This window comes from Scyliorhinus torazame, chromosome 18 (genome assembly GCF_047496885.1).
Source record: "Scyliorhinus torazame isolate Kashiwa2021f chromosome 18, sScyTor2.1, whole genome shotgun sequence".
In the NCBI taxonomy this organism is placed as follows: domain Eukaryota; kingdom Metazoa; phylum Chordata; class Chondrichthyes; order Carcharhiniformes; family Scyliorhinidae; genus Scyliorhinus; species Scyliorhinus torazame.
This window is the reverse complement of record NC_092724.1, coordinates 60,678,216-60,699,767: the sequence shown is the minus strand read 5'-3', so window position 1 is coordinate 60,699,767 and position 21,552 is coordinate 60,678,216. Positions and strand designations below refer to the sequence as shown.

General features: G+C 48.6%; 1 protein-coding gene across 1 annotated transcript; it reads left to right on the top strand.

The window, feature by feature from the left end:
• Positions 1–383: 383 nt before the first annotated feature.
• On the top strand, positions 384–21,321 carry LOC140395242 (cathepsin L2-like). The gene is made up of 8 exons (XM_072482793.1): positions 384–504; positions 2,037–2,181; positions 4,939–5,061; positions 9,000–9,152; positions 11,227–11,448; positions 11,656–11,821; positions 13,731–13,836; positions 21,016–21,321. Exons 1-8 carry the CDS (start codon positions 413–415, stop codon positions 21,113–21,115), a joined length of 1,107 nt encoding a protein of 368 aa, XP_072338894.1. The 5' UTR covers positions 384–412; the 3' UTR covers positions 21,116–21,321.
• Positions 21,322–21,552: the final 231 nt, after the last annotated feature.

Genomic DNA, 21,552 nt, shown 5'->3' with positions numbered 1-21,552 from the left:
AATAAAAGTCTTGAAATGTGAAATCTTATTGAATCCTTTGGTCACTGTGAAATTCCTATCTCATTTAAGTTATCAGTCGCTCGGATTGTAACAATGACTGTCACTATTGAATAAAATACAGTGATCTTAGTGAGGTAACAAAGTCCTGACCTCTGTAGAATTGTGCTTTATTCTCAGTCTGCACCTTGAGGAGAAAAGGAATGCAAAATAAAGTTAACTTAACTTTCGACCCTAGAAAACTCAATAAACAAGTGGGATGTAAAGGGTGTTTTGTTAAAGATGATTATAGCTTGGAAGGAAAAGCTTATTGAGTGATACCTGACAAATATACTCTTACCCAACAGATGATATTTTCCATTACTGTCAGAGTAGTGGCTGCTTCACTTGTCAATCAGGGGAATATCACCTTGTGATGGGAAGGACGCTGAAAGATTATAAAATAAACCTTCCCACATACACTCTCTCCATGGTGATGTCACCTAGAGACAGGCAGAACACTGGAAGGTAGGCTTTGCTGATGTAAACTTTCCTTTTTATTATTATAATGAGTTTATCTTGAGGCAAGTATTTTGTGCTTAAATTAATGTTGTGATGGTGCTAAATATCAAGAATTTTATGTGTGTATTGATGTATTTTCAGGCTGTTATAATATTCCAGGGAAAGAATATTTTATCTTCTAATAGCCCATGCATTTTAATCTGGGCAGGCCCAATAAAATAGCAAAATACATGAGAGGTCCAACTTATCGCCAATGTTTGCATAGACATCTGGCTTGGAAAAATAACCTTTTGTCCACGATTTCACTCTCAGTTTCTTGTTCCCACTCCTTATAAGCTAAAGAGTGGGGCAAGTTTCTGGTACTTAGTGAGGCATGATGATCAATAATAAACTCTTTTGCTGCTCATTGGTTCTATAATGTCTCCCATAAGAACCAGAGATGTTCCTGAGGCATTAAAGGTAGGAGCAGTACTGACTCTCATTGTAAAGGTTGTGCAGAACAAGGTTGACCAGGCAGCTCTCACATAACCTCCCTCCTGAGCTCCACCCTGTGTGGCTCCTTGTCCTACCCAGGTAGCTGCCTCATGTCTGGTTGATTCACTGCCTGAGGTACTTTCTTCAGGTCGCACTTCTCCTTTTGCGATGGGAATCCAAATTAAACTCATCCCTTGTTGCTGTTGCTTTGAGATGTCTGAGAATTGCCGCAGCACTTACTTTGTTGGGGACACTTCCTGGTCTCTATTAAATGCTGATAGACACTACTTTCAGTTTGAGTTCAGAATGTGCTCAGATTCATCCTCCTTACCCCTCTCTGCACAATTCTACATCAGTTTCTTTTAATTCAATCGCATGAAGTCCTTGTTAGTCCTTAGCCAATGGCTTTTCCACTGCTAATTCCTGCGAATACATTTAATGATGTTTGCAAGAATCAGATTCGCATTTGAAATGGAAGAAACGTCAATTATTGCCTTCTGCCAATCTTATTCATGCAAGTCTACAATTTTGTAATATAACAAGCATGGAAATATGGCCTGCATTCGTTTTCAGAATCTGAACACGGCTGGCATTTATTTCCCAATCCAATTACCCTGAGAAGGTGGAGGCGGTGTTTTGTACGCCCCCGGTGGCAATTTTGTTACAGGTTTGCTCGGACATTTAAGAGGAGTGAAGAGTGAACTGCATTAATGCGGGACTGGAGTCAGATCGGGCAAGCTTTTTAAACCTGAAGGACACTTGTTAACCCTTTTGAGTTTTTACGACAATTCAAAAGCTTCATTGTCACTTCTGTTGAAGCCAGTTTCTCATTTTCAGATTCTTAAAATAAACTGGATCATAATTCCCAAACGACTATCATAACATTCCGACTCCCATTCTCTGGATTATTTAACAAAACCTCTTGATTGCTAGGCCCAGTCATATTGTCAGTATTCTATGGTACCTTAGCTCTATTCAGACACGCTTTAAAAACAATTGTGTCCAGTGCAATCTTCAATGTTATTTACCACAGCTGATTAATGTCATTGGTTTTATTCCATCAGATTATCTATCATGAAGTTCACCCTGTTTGTCACTTGTGTAATGGTCTGCATTCTGGCTTCAGCCTCTGGCTCATCCTCATTTGACCCAGCATTGGATGAAGGCTGGAATAGTTGGTGGTCATTTCATAATAAGCAGTACAAAGAGGTAATGAGAAGTAAATGTTGGTCATTCTGTGCAGAATTGAGTTGGGAAACATTGCAGCAATTTTGCAGAATTCAAATTTGACTCAAAAGCAACCTACATTTATACAGCACCTGGAACATCGTAAAATATTCCAAGGTGCTTCACGGGGGCATAGACAAATAAAAGTTGACATCAAGCCATGAAAAGAGGTGAAAGACAGCAAACCAAAAGCTTGGTTAAAGAGGTTGGTGTAATAAAGGAGGAAAGTGAGGTAAAGAGACGCTTAGATTTAGGGAGGGAATTCCAGAGTAAATCAGGAATGTACAAGAGTTCCGAGATGGAAGAAGCTGAGTGACTCCCTCGGAGGTCAAGGAATAAGGATAATCGGAAGCCTTGTGACCTCCGGGGAATATAGGGCGCAATTCTCCACTCCCATGCCGAAGTGGCCGCGCCGTCCTGAACGCCGTCGAGGTTCACGACGGCGCGAAACGGCCCCGGTCCCGACCGATTCAGGCCCTGACAATGGGCCAGGATCGGGGCCGCGTCATCTACACGCGCCAGGCCTTGTCGCCAGCGTAAAAGCGGCGCCGCATAGATGACGCGGCCGGCGCCGCATAATGGGCATCATCCGCGCATGCGCGGGTTGGCCGGCGCCAACCCGCGCACGAGTGGTTGCCGTCCTCTCTAAGTCCGCCCCGCAAGAAGAGGGCGGACGGATCTTGCGGGGCCGCGGAAGGAAGGAGGTCCTCCTTCAGAGAGGACGGCCCGACGATCGGTGGGCACCGATCGCGGGCCACCCCACATCTGAGGTACCCCCCAGTGCAGGATCCCCCCTCGCCCCCCCCCCCCCCACAGGCCGCCCCCCCAGCGTTCACGCACCGCCCACGACTGTAGCGACCAGGTGTGGACCGCGCCGGGGGGAACCCGCCTTTTGGCCTGGCCGTTCGGTCCATCCGGGCCTCAGAATAGCGGGGGTGCCGGAGAATCGCCATTTTCGGTGTCTCCGGCGATTCTCCGGCCTGCGGCCCGCAAAACTCGACCGGGCCGTTCCCGCCGCTTGGGAGAATCGCGGGAGGGCGCCGGACCGGCGTCCCAGGGAATTTTGGTAGCGGATGACGTCCGTTATGCGGCGCCGACCGCGTCATCTATTCGGCGCCACTTTTACGCGGGCGACAAGGCCTGGCGCGGCCCCGATACTGGCCCATTGTCAGGGCCTGAATTGGTCGGGACCGGGGCCATTCCGCGCCGTCGTGAACCTCGACGGTGTTCACGACGGCGCGGCCACTTCGGCGTGGGCGTGGAGAATCCCGCCCTCTATGAATGACTTCATATTTGCTTACAATCCATTTGCCACATTTTTGCTAATTTCCTTAATCTCTTTGCAATTTTATGTTGTCTACACTTATTGCAATGTCACCTATTTCTATGCCATTAACAAACTTGAATATGTGACTTTTTATCTAAACAGCCAGGTTATTAAATGTAGTGAATAGATGTCCAGGGCTGGTTGATGATGGGAATCAGGGGCGAAATTCTCCGGAAACGGCGCGATGTCCGCCGACTGGCCCCCAAAACGGCGCAAATCAGACGGGCATCGCGCCGCCCCAAAGGTGCGGAATGCTCCGCATCTTTGGGGGCCGAGCCCCAACATTGAGGTGCTAGGCCGGCGGCGGACGAATATCCGCCCCGCCAGCTGGCGGAAAAGGCCTTTGGTGCCCCGCCAGCTGGCGCAGAAATGGCATCTCCGGGCGGCGCATGCGCAGGAGCGTCAGCGGCCGCTGACGGCATTCCCGCGCATGCGCAGTGGAGGGAGTCTCTTCTGCCTCCGCCATGGTGGAGAACGTGGCGGAGGCGGAAGGGAAAGAGTGCCCCCACGGCACAGGCCCGCCCGCGGATCGGTGGGCCCCGATTGCGGGCCAGGCCACCGTGGGGGCACCCCCCGGGCCAGATCGCCCCGCGCCCCCCCCAGGACCCCGGAGCCCGCCTGCGCCGCCTTGTCCCGCCGGTAAGAGAGGTGGTTTAATTTACGCCGGCGGGACAGGCATTTTAGCGGCGGGACTTCGGCCCATCCGGGCCGGAGAATCGAGCGGGGGGTCCCGCCAACCGGCGCGGCGTGATACCCGCCCCCGCCGAATATCTGGTGCCGGAGACTTCGGCAACCGGCGGGTAAGGGATTCACGCCACCCCCAGCGATTCTCCGACCCGGCGGGGGGTCGGAGAATCTCGCCCCAGGTGTTAGTAATAGAAGAGGCCAATTCAAGGGGCTCCCTTCTGTACATGTTGCCCAAGATGGCCAGCAATGTTAACAGTTAACTGCGCCATTCCAACAACCAGGAGAGAAGATCCATAAAGAGAAGGAATTAGAAGGTTTTACTCGGTATCTACATTTAGAAGAGTGCCACTCTTATTAAAAGTGCTGGTGCACAGTCCTTTAAGCTGTTACAAGGACAACACTTCAGCAACAATGTTTTCCTCCAACTCAATGGTAGATTGTCAATGCAGAGTGGAAATTCAACTAATAAAAACAGGACAGGGACATGGAGAATGAAGTTCCCAACTTTGAACCACTTCTCGTGGTGATGCTGCCCTTGAGGGGTCACCACCTGACAGGTCTGTTGTGAAGAGCAAAATTGGCCTTTGCAACACAGGAGATCCAGGGCTAGGACAGGAGCGGGAACATTAATATGGAATACAAAATCTGTTGGTTTCCCATTTGATTGTGCAACTGAAGTAATAAATAGAAGGAGCTAAAGTTTAACTTGGTGTAAATGTTTTTAGCACGAGAGGAATCAAAGAAGAATGGTTTGGGAAGAGAACATGAGGTTCATTGAACAACATAACCTGGAGCATTCAATGGGAAAACACACGTTTACTCTGGGAATGAACCAGTTTGGAGATCTGGTATGTACTAAATGGAGGCGAGAGATACAAGCTCCCGAATGTGCTTTCAATGAATTAAGAATGATAGTGCATTGTACGTTGACTATGTGGCAATTAAACAAAGACCTTATAAATTCCCCATCTTGATTGCAAATTTTGACACAAAAGCAAAATACTGGAGATGCTGGAAATCTGAAATCAAAATAGAAAATACTGGAAATACGCAACAAGTCAAGCAGCGTCTATGGAGTAAGGAATAATTTGGTTATCCAGCCATATGATACCAAGCTTAAGGGTCTCCAAACTAAGAGAATGACACATTTACACAACCAACATTCTTGTTTATCTATAAGATGACCATGAAACCATTGTTGATTGTCTTTAAAAGCTATCTGATTCATTAATGTCCTTTAGGGGAGGAAATTTGCATTCCTTACCTGGTCTACATGTGACTCTAGGGGCTGGATTCACCCTTCTGGGGACTAAGTCCCCACGCCGGCGGGAAAACCGGCACCAACCACTCCGGCGTCAACAACCCCCGAAAGTGAGGAATTCTCTGGATTTTCGGGGGCTAGGTGGACGGCGGTGGGGTTGGCGCCGCTCCAGCCGGCGGCGAAGGACCGGCGCGAGTTCGCGCATGTGCAGAACGGCCAGCATGATCACGCACATGTGCGGACTGGCTGGCGTATTTCCACGCATGCGCAGACCGGCTGGCGTATTTCCGCGCATGCGCGGGGGTTCTCTTCTCCGTGCCGGCCCCCATGTAGCATGGCAGAGCCCTACAGGGGCCCGGCGCAGAGGAAAGAAGTCCCCCCCATTGAACAAGCCCGCCCGCAGATCGGTAGGCCCCGATCGCGGGCCAGGCAACTGTGCGCCACCCCCTGGGTCGGATCCCCCGCGTGCCCCCGGGTACCGCCCCCGCACACTCACCTGCCAGGTCCCGCCGTGCGTGAGGTGAGTAATTAACGCCAGCGGGACTGGCCAAAACTTGACGGCCGCTCGGCCCATCAGGCCCGGAGAATGGCCGGGGGGGCCTCTGTCAGCGGCCCCTGACCGGTGTGGCTGGAATCATGCCGCCGCCCGAAAAGCTGCACTGGAGAATAGGGCAGCCGGTGTCAGGGCGGTGGGGCGGGATTCGCGCCTCCCCCCCGGAGATTCTCCAATCCGGCGGGGGGGGGGGGGGGGGGGGGGGGGGGTGTCGGAGAATCCCGGCCAGATCTACAATGTGGTTCAATCTTAAAATGCCCCCTGAAATGACCACTCAGTTGAAGGGCAATTAGGGATGGACAATAAATGCAGGCCAAGCCAACGACACCCATATTGAATAAGAAAATGGGACTTCTTACCGAAGATTAACTTGCATAAGAAAGTATATTTAACATGGAAGTACTTCACTTTAGTGAGAAGCTTAAGTGGGAAGCTTAAGTGGGTTTTAAGGAGACCCTTAAAGTAGGAGCAGGTGGAAAGATGCAAATATTTAGGGAGGGATTTCAGACAATGAGAGCATGGCAGCTGATGCTGTTGTCCCAATGGTGAATCAAAGGGGGAGAGTGGTGCACACAAGACCAAGGTCAGAACACAGAGTAGGTGGGCAGTGGGGAGAAATGGGGACCGGTTGTAAACCCCACAGTTTATCAACACAGAGTTCCTCACCGTTTGCCTGGTTAAGCCCACTCTTTGGTTATCTGGGATTGAGTGAGAAGAATCTTAACCCTCAAGCACAGCTTTGAAATCAGCCATTGTATTATTGAGTATCCCATGGAGGACTAACTCTGTACCATTATCAGCAGGCAGGTTAACATGAAACTTTTTTAACCCAAAAGATATCCTGCCAATATCCCTTTAACAGGAATAGTCACTAGTTGACAATAGACAACTAAGGAACATGGGCAGCTAGACAGGATACAAGGACCTTCTCCAGCATGGCAAAGTGAACTGTGCTATAGACTGGAGAAACCAAAGGCTGAGCATGATTCCCCAAAATGGATGAGTTGGGGTCATGTCGGAGGTTGAGATGGTTTTAAGGATGGTAGGATGAGTATTCAGCAATGAACCTGGTGGGAGACTGTTTTGTCATTTGGCTATGGATTCCCCCTAGGCCACCATGCATCCTGCCTGATGGTTGGGACACCCACCAACCACACCCCTCCCCTCCCAAACTAACCAAGCAACCTGTCCCATTATTGTGACCACTATTGGTCCCCTCCTTGTTTAGGACACTCAGGCCGCCATGGAAACCCCCTCAATTATGACCAGGATTCTCTGTTCCCACAATCATGGCCCACTTCATTTGGAGCAAGTCAATGATCTGGACCACTTCCATTATGAACTGGGCACAACTCCTTCATGGTCTAGAGCTCCCCTATGATTTTGAGTCACTCCAACCCTCTCCATTTGGACCTCCTGTGCTTTCTAGATCTCCTGGGATGTCTCTCACTGTCCCAATACATCTACCTCGGCATGTCATGTAGACTGGGCCCTGTGATGTAGGTTTCTTATCTATTAGACCTCCAGTCTATTAATCAGCATGTCTGTGGGCAGGAATTCTATTTAAAGATCCTTGCAACACAATACCCTGCAGCACATTTGAGAAATCTGTTCTTACCAGTTTTCTGCCCTCCGAACTGGACTTTATCCCCCCCACCGCAAGCCCATCTTGCACAAATCTCATCCATTGGCTAGAATCCAGGCAAATTTCAGTAGCAGTGGCATCTGTTGGATATCCAGTCATGAAAGATGCTGAGCCTTCTGGATTAGAGTTCTTGTTCTCAGAACGAAGCTTCTGATAACACTTTTCAGAAACTGTCACCCCAAGACTCAAAGTCTCTTCAAGAGCTACATGACAGACATTTTTCTTCAACCAGTGACATTGACATATATAATACAGTGGTTAGCATAACTGACTCACAGCGCCAGGGACCCGGGTGCGATTCCGACCTTGGCCAACTATGTGGAGTTTGCATGTCTATGTGGGTTTCCCCCGGTGCTCCGGTTTCTTCCCAGTCCAAAGACATACAAATTAGGTGGATTGGCCATACTAAAATTGCCCCTTAGTGTCCAAAGATGTGCAGGTTAGGTGGGATGCAAGGATACGGCGAGCAAATGGGTCTAGGTAGGGTACTTTTTCAGAGGGTGATGCAAACTCAATGGGCCAAACAGCCTCCTTCTGCACAGTACGGATTCTATGGGCATATTCAACTCCTACTCCATGTATTTCTGAACAGTGATCACCTTGTTTCAGTTTTCCATCACCCACTGTACTAACTGTCGCTGTTGTCCTTTGTAAGATGTATGAGAGATTTGTTTGGGCAAGTTTACCAACTTGTCTATGAACGTTCCCCAGAAGACTTGCTTCAATGTGGAGCAAAAAGGGTCTTCTTGCGCTTTTTCTCTTATATTAAAACATCCCATTAATTGGACGACATCTAGTTTGTGAGAATATCTAGGCCACGGTGTCTGGCATCACAACAAATGTACTTGAGTACTACTGAAAAGGGAGACATTTTTGTCAAACCTTTTCATCTTGAACTCATCAGAACAATTCACCAGAATACCTGATGAGAGCAAGATGAAAATCTTCAATAAAATGTCCCTTTTTTTACAACAACACACAAATTTTGCATGAGCAAACTCTCTACTTCTTCAAGGTAGATGCTCCTAGAAGAGGCATCACGGAGGAATTGGCAGAAATGGCGGTGGATGATCCATTGAACATGGAGGCTAATGGGGTAGAAAGTGAGGACAAGTGCGAACATTCCAGAGATTTAGCTCTCTGATGTGCTTGGTGAATAAAGTTCATTTGTTGATTGATTTTCAGGAATCCTAATCTCTTGCACTCAGTGTTTAATTTAATGAGCCTTAGGTAAGGAATTTATGCAAATTCAGCTTGAAATTGTAAAATAATGATCGAATCTTTAAAGCCTAGTAAAAGTTAAAACTTCAACTTCTTGACTTTCTAGACTACTGAGGAGTTCAGGCGGATTTTGGCTGTATCCAGTGCAAAGAAAGCTCAGAACTCAACTTACAAAGTGTTTAAGTCTCGGGATAACATTGAACTGCCCATAACCATTGACTGGCGTCCTAAAGGCTACGTTACTGCAGTGAAGGACCAGGTAAAGATGAGGAGAAATGCTTCTCGTGGTCAGTTCCTACGTTGAGTTGAGGTCTGAATGATTATGTAATGACACAATACATTAAGCTAGAAATTATGGAACAACAAATTATGGAACAATTTCTTTTGAGTGCTATATGTCACATAATTGGAAACCCTGGGCTGGATTCTCTGTTTCTGCGGCTAAGTGCCGGCACCAACGGAGAACCTGTGATGCTCCACGAGGGGGAAATTGGCATGAATTCCTCACCTATTCCAATACCGGTGAGGGGCTAGCACCGGCGCCGCGTGTTGCACCCGCGGAGAATCGCTGGGTCTCGGGCCGCTCATGCGCAGGGCTGACAAGCTGCAGCCGTGCACGCCTATGCCCCCACCGATCATGGCGGGAAACATGGCGCAGGCCATGCTGGACCTTCTACCTGCCCACCCCGCCCCCAATAGCCCACCCCTGGCCACCCCCACCACTCCCCCCAGCCCCAGCAAAAGCCCACCGGCTAGCGTCGCAGATCCCGGTCGGGTATGGCGACGCTGGACCCTGTCCGCAGCCGGCACGCCAGGTTCCCGACCACTGGTACCATTTTTATCATAGAATTTACAGAGCAGAAGGAGGCCATTCAGCCCATCGAGTCTGCACCGGCTCTTGGAAAGAGCACCCTACCCAAGGTCAACACCGCCACCCTATCCCCATAACCCAGTAACCCCACCCAACACTAAGGGCAATTTTGGACACTAAGGGCAATTTATCATGGCCAATCCACCTAACCCGCACATCTTTGGACTGTGGGAGGAAACCGGAGCACCCGGAGGAAACCCACGCACACACGGGGAGGATGTGCAGACTCCGCACAGACAGTGACCCAAGCCAGAATCGAACCTGGGACCCTGGAGCTGTGAAGCAATTGTGCTATCCACAAGGCTACCGTGCTGCCCGCTATTTGTGGCCCGCGTCGTCGGGAACTCGGCCCTTCGGGACGGGGCATCGTGGGTGGGCTGCGCGCATCCCAATGACGCGATTTGGAGGGGGAGGATCATCGCAAACCGTTGTCTAACCGTCGCCTGCCCTGAATCCGGCACTGGAAGCCATTCTCCCCTCGATCGCTGATCCTGATTTCAGCGTGGGCTACGGCGAATCCCGCCCCCTTTCTTTAGAACCTGATGTTGAAAGAAAAATCTTTACATTTGCTTTTCCCATATTTCTCTTTTTTATTGCTCTTTCTGTGATCATTACTTCCATGAATCACAGAATCCCTACAGTACAGAAGGAGGCCATTCGGCCCATCAAATCTGTCTGGCCCTTGGAAAGAGTACCCTACTTAAACCTATGCCTCCACCCTATCCCCGTAACCAGTAACCCCATCTAACGTTTTGGACACTATGGGGCAATTTAACTTGGCCAATCCACCTAACCTGCACTTCTTTGGACTTTGGGAGGAAACCGGAGCACCCGGAGGAAACCCATGCAGACACAAGGAGAAAGTACAAACTTCACAGTCACCCGAAGCCAGAATTGCACCCAAGTCTCTGGAGCTGTGAGGCAGTAGTGCTAACCATTATGCCACCATGCCACCAAATTGCCATCTTACTCTCCCTTCATTCTATATGCATTCCCAATTTAATGAAAGTCTCGTCTGCTGACTCATTCGTCCCATGACACCAACACTGCTTTCAATTCCTCTTAAAGTCTCAAGGGTCTTAAACCCTATTTTAATAACTAGTACGACTTTATTTAGTTCTCCTGTCTCACCTTTTTTTCACTCTTGTTGGGTGTCCTGAACAATAGTCTTCCTCGTGAATTCCTCAGTCATCCAAAAATCGGAAATGCCCCAAAACAGGGGTTCTCAAACTGGGCTCCATGTAAACTGAGTGGGTCCACAGGAGCCTCCCAGGGGGTCAGCGGCAGGGCAGGCCCATTTGAAAAATGTCCAATCAGAGGCTGGCCTCTGGAGACATTGTGCAAATGCTTGGGTTCCCAAGGTGCGCTTGGGTGATCACCAGGGGTTCCGCGGCTTGCAAGGTTTGGGAAAGATTGCCGTAAAACATTTCTCTGCTCACTGTGACGTTTATGTCTTTGTTAGGGGCAATGTGGCTCATGCTGGGCTTTCAGTACGACTGGCGTACTTGAAGGACAAGTGTTTAATAAAACAGGAAAGCTCATTTCCCTGAGTGAGCAGTACCTGATGGATTGTAGCAGACCTGTAGGAAACGCAGGGTGTAATGGTGGATCGGTCTTGGGCGGCTTCCTATTCATAAAAGAAAAGGGTATCACATCTGAACAGTCCTATCCATACACTGCAAAGGTAACTCCTCTCTCTAACTTTATTGCTTGGTATTTGTCAGATAGTTGATTGGCTTTGTTTGTTCAACTTGTGATGGATAGAAAGAAGATCCAGACCAATGCCGTAACCTTATCTGGAAAGCTACATTTCCAGCAATAGGTGCCAGGAAATTCGTGGCTACCATTTGGATCCCATGTGCTCTGAGCTTTCTCTGACTTTTTGTTCCAGGATGGTAATTGTTCATTCAATCAAAATGATATTGTCGCTACTTGCAAAGGTGTCAAGCGGATTCCAACAGGTTCTGAAGCACATTTAGCTGCAGCAGTGGCTACAGTTGGACCAATATCTGCTGGCATTGATGCAGAGCACAGATCTTTCATGTTGTACAAATCAGGTAAGAAGCAAGATTTACAGGAGAGTTGAATTGGTTCATGCCAGTTAATGAGTGTGAAGCGGGAGGCACGCATGTTTCATTTGCCAAAAAAAAAAATCCAAACCGTGGTCCAGCCAATGCTGTTCCTCAGGTTTCATCTCAATAGTTTCCCAGCTCCCTGTGCCAGCCCATCTCTAGCGTTCTCCATTGAGCCGTATCGCAGAACACCGAGAAGGAAATGATAAAGGAAGATTGAGGGGACAGCCTACCATTATCAACCAGTGTCAGTAACAGCCCAATAGTGCATATCAGCTTCAGGTGGCTTAAGCAGCAGATAGTACAGCTCTGCATTTGTTACTCTGCTGACTCTAGAACCTCTGTATCCAGTTCTTAGTTCTGTCCAGTCTTTGCTAGGAATGTGCGCTCATGCCTGTAATACGGGTCCCTGTGCGACATTCTTCCATTGTTCTGTTGCCGCCTGAAAAGAAAAGTTTTAAAAGTAGAATTCACATTGGAAAATCTATTGTTCGAATATTTTGGAAAAACCAAAAAAACGAGCAGTCTGGGAAACTGACACAAAACTTGCTAAACAACGAAATGGAAATTGGCAAGAAACAGAAGAACAAAAAGCACAGGCTCAGAAATACTTTCCAAATGTTACTCAAACCCCTTATCAGCCGGGTTCCTTTGAATACATGTCCATTATAAATACATAATGGAGACCCATTGTAGATGGGCAGTTAGGCGATGCAGGCAAATTGCATGACTGCTTGCATGATGTCATTGGAGCCTAATCTTAAAACAATTATTTAATAATTGGCAGACTCGCATTTGCTCAAATTATATGGCAGTAATCTGGAATAACAGAGTTCTAGAAGTCTTAACACCACAATCTGTCTTGGCATATGATCTATTGATAACAAAGCTGAGAAATTCCACAACACATTTAAAGAGGTAGAAATATTCTAGGGTGAAATCAGGATATCCATCTGTCGAATTATCCTGCCACTGGCCTACCCCAAATCCATGGGATGGGGGGGTCATAAGAACATAAGAACTAGGAACAGGAGTAGGCCATCTGGCCCCTCGAGCCTGCTCCGCCATTTAATGAGATCATGGCTGATCTTTGTGGACTCAGCTCCACTCTCCGGCCCGTACACCATATCCCCGAATCCCTTTATTCTTTAGAAAGGCATCTAGCTTTTTCTTAAAAACGTTTAAAGAAGGAGCCTCAACTGCTCCTTTCAATATTTTGTGTAGACTCCCATGCATGGCACCACATGGACCCTGACCTGCAGAGAAGAATGATACTGGAGTACTTCTCTGAGAGGAGAGACTTGAGGTCCAAATTGAGCTGAAGATGTAGGTAGCAGAAGGTTTCAACATTGAAATATCTCTTCAATTGAAAATGGGATAGCTGGGCCTTCCCTAGGCCCCACCCCATCTCTCAGTTGTACCTTGGATTGATGTGTCTATCAAGGGTTGAATTGGACAACATTTCTGGAGTTGCCCAGGAATGCTCTCAAGTAGGCCCACAGAACTGGATCTTACCTGCTTACCTGCTTCCATCATCCTTCCTCTCAAAGGCCTGTGTCATGATATTTAAATAAAATTGAGTTACACCATCTCCAGCCGTGTTGGATCATTTGTACACCAGAACACCCAACACGACAGCCTGAACCTCTTAAGGAGGATGGGAGCAGTTGAATCCTGGGATATTGCAAAACTATTGCAGGATATTGTGAATCTATCTGCAGGGATCATGCTGGGGACCCACCCCCGACCCCATCCCTGCTGGTCAGAATTTTATCCTTGGGTACCTTACCATGGAGTTTAGATATTTCCCTCAAAGAATTCCTACATTTATTGCAAAATCTTGTGACATTTAGAAATTCTACAATACTAGTTATGAATCATTGTTCTTCGGTAGGAATATTTTTTGAGCCTCATTGCAGTACTGTCAAACTCGATCATGGAATTTTGGTGGTTGGATATGGAACTGAAAATGGGAAGGCATTTTGGATTGTTAAAAACAGGTACGTCACAGAGAGCATGTGGGAGGAAGTTAAACAATTTTATCCTGGCCAGAATTTAGTTTCATTTGTAATTAAATCAGGAGATGTGAAATACAGTTTTGGGCTGAATTGTAAGGCTTCCCCCAGCTGGTGTCTTTGAAGGTGGGCAGTATGTAAAATGAAGCAGACGGCTAGGCCACACCCTTCCTGCCAACCCCCAGCTTGCCCCTCATATTATGGTGGCCGCAAAAGGCATCAGGCAGCTTGTCCATGCTTAGGCCAAATGCGGTCTCTAAGTGGATGATCAACTGCCATTAAGGACCTCATTCTTCCTCTGCAATTTTTCAGTCTTTAGGGGAAGGCGGTCAGCTCGGCAACTTTGACAGGGTGGACTGCTGTCGGGCAGCAACCAGGGATAATCTGTTTACAGGGGTGCCCCTGGACCAATCGGGGTCATCCCCCAAGAGGGTAACCCCTCTTTGTTCCTCCACCCCTGGTCTCACTAATCCGCACCCTCCACCTTATCCACCATATTATTATTATTATTATCTCTTCACTCACTTCAATCTCTCAGCCATGCCCTCCCATGCCAGATTACCTGAGGTCTGGGAAACATCGTCACTTTTCTTTGTGGGACTGGTTTTAGTCCAAGCTGTGGCCACTAGCATTCCGTCAACTCTGCTGGACCTACAGAGATGTTGGCCAATCAGATTTACCAGCAGCTCTATAGCCCAATAGGGGCACACCAGAAATGCCTTAAATATCGACCCCGGAGCAGCAGTTCCCGATAGTCCTGGGTTGGGACATTAGTTTTATACACCACGGCTATGGCGTTATTTGTGTTGGAGAATAAACCTGCTTTGCATTTAGCCTGCAACTTCTGGAATTATTACACTTGGGTAAGGATATCAAGGGATTTGGAAAAGCGAAATGGGGTTGTGGTACAAAACAACCGTGATCTAACCAAAATGCGGAGGCTCGAGGAACTAAATGGTCCATTCCTGTTCCGATTTTCCTATTGTAGAGACGCTGGCTGAAATTTTCTGTCCTCGTTGGTGGCTGGGAGTTTCCTTTGCTGCTGAAAGTATATGGAGTTTTGGCTGGAATGCCAGGGGCTGGATTCTCCGTTTTTGAGACTAAGTTCCCACGCAGGAGTGAAAACAGTGGTCTTTAACACCAGGAAAACTGGTGTCAAAAGGCCACCGATTCTCCGTTTCGCTGGGGGGCTAGCAAGGAGGCAGCGTAGAGCTCGCAGCTCTAGTTGCCGGTACAGATCCAAGCACTTCTGGTTCAGAGGTCGCGCATGCGCACAGCGGCTGCGCCATACTCCATGGTGGACTCAGCCAGCGGACCTGGACCGCCAAAGTAGTGCCCCCCATCGGCCGCTCACGTGCCCCGGACCGCCCGCCCACAGAGCCCCAGCCCTGAATGAAGCCCCTCCTGCCTGCGGATCGGCACTCCCCCAACTGTGGCAACCCTGGACTGAGTCCGTAGCCGCCACACGAGGTTCCCGAACGGCTGGGACCACGAGAGTCCCATGCCATCGGGAATTCGGCCAGTCGGGGACGGAGAATCGCAGGGCAGGCCTGAGGCAGTGGATAATCGGCGCGCCGTATTCCTAGAGTATGCCGCTTTTCAGCGGGCGGAGAATTAATAAATCGGAGCCGCTCCCAATTTTGGCGCCAAAACGGATTCTTCGCCCCATCACCGAATGTGAGTTCGGCATTGGGGTGCGGAGAATCCTGCCCTACATTTTCCGTTCTCACTCACAATGGATCCCGCCACAGATGAGACTGGAGAATCCCGGCCATCGTCTCTCCCGGTCTCATTTAACTCCAACTCTGTGCCTGTCGTGTTACTCACCCTGGGGTAATACGGACTGCAACTGGGTGCAGTTGTACTTGAAAGTAGACAGCAAACGCTGATGTTAGTTCAATACGCTTTATTGAACTTGTTAAGCAGTGCACACAGTTCACTGTGGGTTTGACACTCTACTAATCTAAGCGTGCTTACTATAACTAACTAGACCAGACTAGCTCTGAGCCACGTGTAGAAGGTGCTAACTGATATATACACCCTGACTGTCACTACAGTTGTCATCAGTGGAAAGAGGCAGAGTGGAGATGCCTCATGTGTTTTATAGTGGGAAACCACCTTCTAGTGTTCTGCCTGGTGATTGGTTGAATTCTGTCCTGTGTGTTGATTGGCTGTACTGGGTGTCTGTCACTGCCTGTCTGGATCTCATTATGTGCATGAGTGCATATCATGACATCGGCCCTTTCTGTAAAAAACTTTGGTTGCTTGGAGAATATGCGACTGCATTGACATGTAGAACTATTTACATTAAATGGCGAGTGGATGAAAGTGAGTGGATGAATATATACATAAGAGGTGTCTACGTGCAGATACAGAACAAAATTTACAAGATAAATGTCTATCAGTCCAATCTTTGAGGCTTGCGTCTGATCCTTGTCAACGCATCCTGAGAGGTGGAGGTGGGGACGACGGCGCCTTGACAGGCGGGAATGCTGCCAGATGGTGGCCTCGTGGTGCGAGGTGTCTGGAGGAGGCATAACAACACATGGAAAAGTAGGATCTGGTGGTGGGCAGGCAACTTTGCGCAGTGCCTTTCTGTTGCACCTGACAATGGAACGACCAGCCTTACGAACTACAAACGATCTGGGAGCAGCCCGTCGAACAACAACAGCTGGAGCTGACCAGCCTCCATCAGGTAACTTGATCTGAACAGCATCTTCCGGAGATAGCACAGGCAAATCGGTAGCATGAGCATCGTATGTCAGCTTTTGCCGGTTCCGGAGTTGCTGCACCTTTTCAGCACTGGGAGGTGATCCAGGTCTGGTAAGTGTATGGTTGTAACAGTCATCCGCAGGTCTCTATTCATGAGGAGTTGAGCCGGAGACATACCGGTGGACAGAGGGGTTGCCCTGTACGCCAACAGCGCAAGGTTGAAGTTAGAAGCAGAGTCCGCAGCCTTGCAGAGCAGTTACTTCACTATATTGACCCCTTTCTTAACATTCCCGTTGGACTGCGGGTAGTGTGGACTTGAGGTAAGTGGTTAAATTGGTACGACTTGGTGAAATTGGACCACTCTTGGCTGTGGAAGCAGTGGAAGCAGGGACCATTGTCACTCATGACAGTGAGCGGAATACCATGCCTGGCAAATGTCTCCTTGCAGGCCTTGATGACTGTCCTTGATGTGAGGTCTGACAGCATCACAACTTCCGGGTAATTTGAGAAGTAATCTATGATGAGCACATAGTCACGCCCATTGGCGTGAAAAAGGTCGATTCCCACCTTGGACCATGGAGAGGTCACGATCTCGTGTTGCTGGAGTGTTTCTTTGGCCTGAGCAGGCTGGAAACGCTGGCAGGTCGCACAATTGAGGACCATGTTGGATATGTCCTGGCTGATTCTAGGCCAATGGACAGCCTGCCGGGCCCTGTGCCTACACTTTTCGACACCGAGGTGTCCCTCGTGGATTTGTTTGAGCACTAAGCTCTGCAGACTGTGAGGAATAACGATATGGTGGAGCTGGAGGAGGATCCCCTCGACGACTGTCAGGTCGTCCTTCACATTAAAGAACTGAGGGCATTGCCCTTTTTGCCAGCCATTTGCAATGTGGTGCATTACACGTTGCAGAAGAGGGTCTTTGGCAGTCTCTTCACGAATGCTGATCACTCTTTCATCTGAGGCCGGGAGGTTGCTGGCACACAGCTGCACCTGTGCCTCAATCTGGCGGATGAAGTCAACCTGTTCACAGGGCGAGGTGATGGAGCGGGACAGGGCATCCACAATTATCAGCCCTCAAAATCGTACCTTCGGAGTCGAAGGAGAATGCGCTGAAGCCTGGGCGTTATGTCATTCAAGTCCTTATGAATGATATGGACCAAGGGTCTGTAGTCAGACTCCATTGTGAATGTTGGTAGACCGTAGATGTAGTCATGGAACTTTACAATGCTGGTTAGGAGGCCCAGGCACTCTTTTTCTACCTGGGCGTACCTCTGTTCAATAGGAGTCATGGCCCTTGACACATAAGCAACTGGAGCCCAGGACGAGGAGTCATCCCTCTGGAGGAGCACCGCACCAATGCCGTTCTGGCTTGCGTCCGTGGAAATTGTTATTTCCCTGTCTTGGTCAAAAAACGCTAGTTTTTGGAGCAGTGGTGAGCTTTGCTTTGAGCTCGAGCCACTCTGCTCGATGTGTGGGTAGCCACTGGAATGCAGTGGACTTCTTCAGCAGATGCCTGAGAGCCGTGGTGTGTGAGGCCATGATGGGAATGAATTTTCCCAAGAAGTTCACCATTCCGAGGAAGCGTAGGAAGCGAGGAAGCGCCTTCTTGTCTTCCGGGGTCTTCATGGCATTAATGGCCTTGACCTTGTCCGAATCTGGTCGCACACTCTGCTGGGATATCTGGTTGCCCAAGAACTTGGTGGTTGACATGTCAAAGGAGCACTTGGCCTTGTTCAGCTCGAGGCCGTTGGCATGGACACGTCGGAAGACTTGTTTGAGACGAGATATGTGTTCCTCGGGGGTCGTGGACCATATGATTACATCATCTACGTAGACACGCACACCCTCAATGCCCTCGATCATCTGCTCCATGATCCTGTGGAAGATTTCAGAGGCTGAGACAATGCCGAACGGCATACAGTTATAACAGTATCTGCTAAATGGTGTGTTGAACGTGCAGAGCTTCCTGCTGGACTCGTCCAGTTGTATCTGCCAGAAACCATGCGATGCATCTAGCTTCGTGAAGAATCTGGCGTGTGCCATCTCACTGATCAGTTCCTCCCGCTTCGGGATCTGGCAGTGTTCCCGTATTATGTTCTGGTTAAGACCTTTGGGATCTATGCATATCCGCAACTCTCCTGAGGACTTCTTCACACAGACCATCGAACTGACCCAGTCAGTCGGTTCCGCTACGTTGGAGATGCCCTGGTCTTGGAGTTCCTGTAGCTGTGCCTTTAAACGTTCCTTCAGTGGAATCGGCACCCGGCGTGGTGCATGCATCACAGGCGTGGCATCAGGCCTGAGTAGGATCTTGTAGCAGTATGGCAGAGTGCCCATTCCATCAAACACATCCGGATATTGAGCAAGGATGTCATCATTGTCAGCCTGAAGATTCACATTGGAAGAAGACATGGCATGGACTCGCTGTACGAGGTTGAGTAGCTTGCACCGAGCAGGGATGCCTTATCGGGCTTGTCGATTTGGAATCGCAGTTTGACATTGATGGTCTTGTTGGAGACGAGTAGATGACAAGATCCTAGTGCAGTTCTGGCATTGCCATTATAATCGAGGAGCTGGCAGGCTGGCGGAAGAATTTTTGGTTGCTTTTTAATGCGGTCAAAATCAGCTTGAAAGATGAGATTGGTAGAAGCACCAGTGTCCAGCTTGAACTGGATGCTGCACTGATTTACTTGTATGGCAGCACGCCATTCGTCCGGGGAATCCACATTGAGGATAGATAGGTGTCTTGCTGAATTTGAGGAGGCATACTCACATGTAGTGATGATGCCCACACGATAGGGGGACTCCAGGCGGTCGTCCTCTGGATCTGTAGTGCTACCAGGATCAGAATCTAGTAAACCTTGCTGTGCACATCGAACGCGCTTGCATTAGAATTGGGATCACAACGCGCTTGCATTAGAATTGGGATCGCTGGCCCTTGACTGGTGGTGCAGACCTGCACAAGGCTGCATTATTTTCAGGCTTCCCGCAATTTAAACATCGCCAACCTTTTGCAAGGAATTGCCGCTTTAAGTGGGCAGTGCCGCAGTTCGGGCACGTCATGACGTTGACGTTGTTACGCTCCGTGCGTCGTCGCACATGCGCAGTGCGGTCAGCCGACGTTCGCACCTGCGCAGTTTGGTTTTCAGCTGCTTCGTTCTCCCGTTTGTGTTGCGCATGCGTGGGGCCCCGGGAAAAGCGCACAAAATGGCCACTTTCATCGATACTGAGGCGCTGCATCCGGGCGATGGCCTGTACACTCTCTGCCTCGTGGGAGGCAAGTTTTTCGTACTCTGCCGATTTGAAACGGGAGTACCGATTTCTCGCATGCTCATGCACTATACACGTCTCGATTGCGACTGGCAGACTCATGTGCTTAATTTTGAGGAGTTGCTCCCGCAAGGAATCGGAGTGCACCCCAAACACGATCTGATCCCTGATCATGGAATCAGCGGTTGCACCATAGTTGCAGGACTGCGCTAATATACGGAGATGAGTTAGAAAGGATTGGAAAGGTTCATCCTTACCCTGAAAGCGTTGCTGGAAGATATAGCGCTCAAAGCTCTCGTTTGTTTCGACTTCACAGTGACTGTCGAACTTCTCCAAAACGGTCTTGAATTTGGTCTTGTCCTGGCCGTCGGTAAAATTAAGCGAGTTGAAAATCTGGATGGCTTGGTCCCCCGTAGTTGATAGGAGCAGCGTGGATTTTCTGGCATCGGACACATCCTCGAGACCTGAGGCCTCAATGTAGAGAAGGAACCTTTGCTTGAAGACCCGCCAGTTGGCGCAGAGATTGCCGGAGATCCGTAGCTGTGGAGGGGCCTGGATCTTCTCCATGTCGCTGGAAGGCACTTGTTGGTGGTCACGGAATCACTCGAGGTAAACCACTTAAGAGATAGTAGACTACTGGTACCATGTTGTGTTAATCACCCTGGGGTAACACGGTCTGCAACTGGATGCGGTTGTACTTGAAAGTAGACTCCAAACTTTGATGCTAGTTCAATACACTTTATTGAACTAGTTAAGCAGTGCACACAGTTCGCTATGGGTTTGACACTCTACTAATCTAAGCGTGCTTACTATAACTAACTAGACCAGACTAGCTCTGAGCCACGTGTAGAAGGTGCTAACTGATATATACAGCCTGACTGTCACTACAGTTGTCACCAGTGGAAAGAGGAAGAGTGTAGATGCCTCGTGTGTTTTATAGTGGGAAACCACCTTCTAGTGTTCTGCCTGGTGAGTGGTTGAGTTCTGTCCTGTGTGTTGATTGGCTGTAGTGGGTGTCTGTCATTGCCTGTCTGTATCTCATTATGTGCATGAGTGCATAATCATGACAGTGCCTTCAATATATATTAAGATATTGCCTTCAATGCTTATTTGTATAGTTTGATTTCTACTTATATGACTCACTATGACTGAAATTAAAACCTCTTTTACTTGTTTCAGTTGGGGAGCAAGTTGGGGCAATGAAGGATACGTCCACATGTCTAAGGACATGGATAACAACTGTGGAATTGCTTCAAATGCAGTTTATCCTGAGGTGTAACGGTTCAAATGTATCAGTTGTAACCAGATACAACTCCAACTACAAAAATCAAATTATCTCTGCCCAGAGCTGCTGATTCTATGGATCATTGCTGTTTGCATTCACTCACCTTTGTCATTGTGGTTTATGGTGGATCAGTTATAGAATGTTAAAAAAAATCTATTATTATGAGGACTGAAAGCTTATTTCTTGGAATCAATTAAATAATAAACACTTGTGCTTCAATAGCTAAATAAATAACACTATTGCAAATGTGTTGTGTCTGGTAATAATATGGGATGTGTTGAGTGACTACATTGCATAACAACGGGCTCCCAAACTGTGGGTCACGATCCCCAGTGGGACCGCAAGGGGAGATTGTGGGTCCTGAGCACCAAGGCAGCAATGGCTGCCATAGAGCTGACAGAGGATGAGGCCTCTTTGAATCCTTGAGTGTT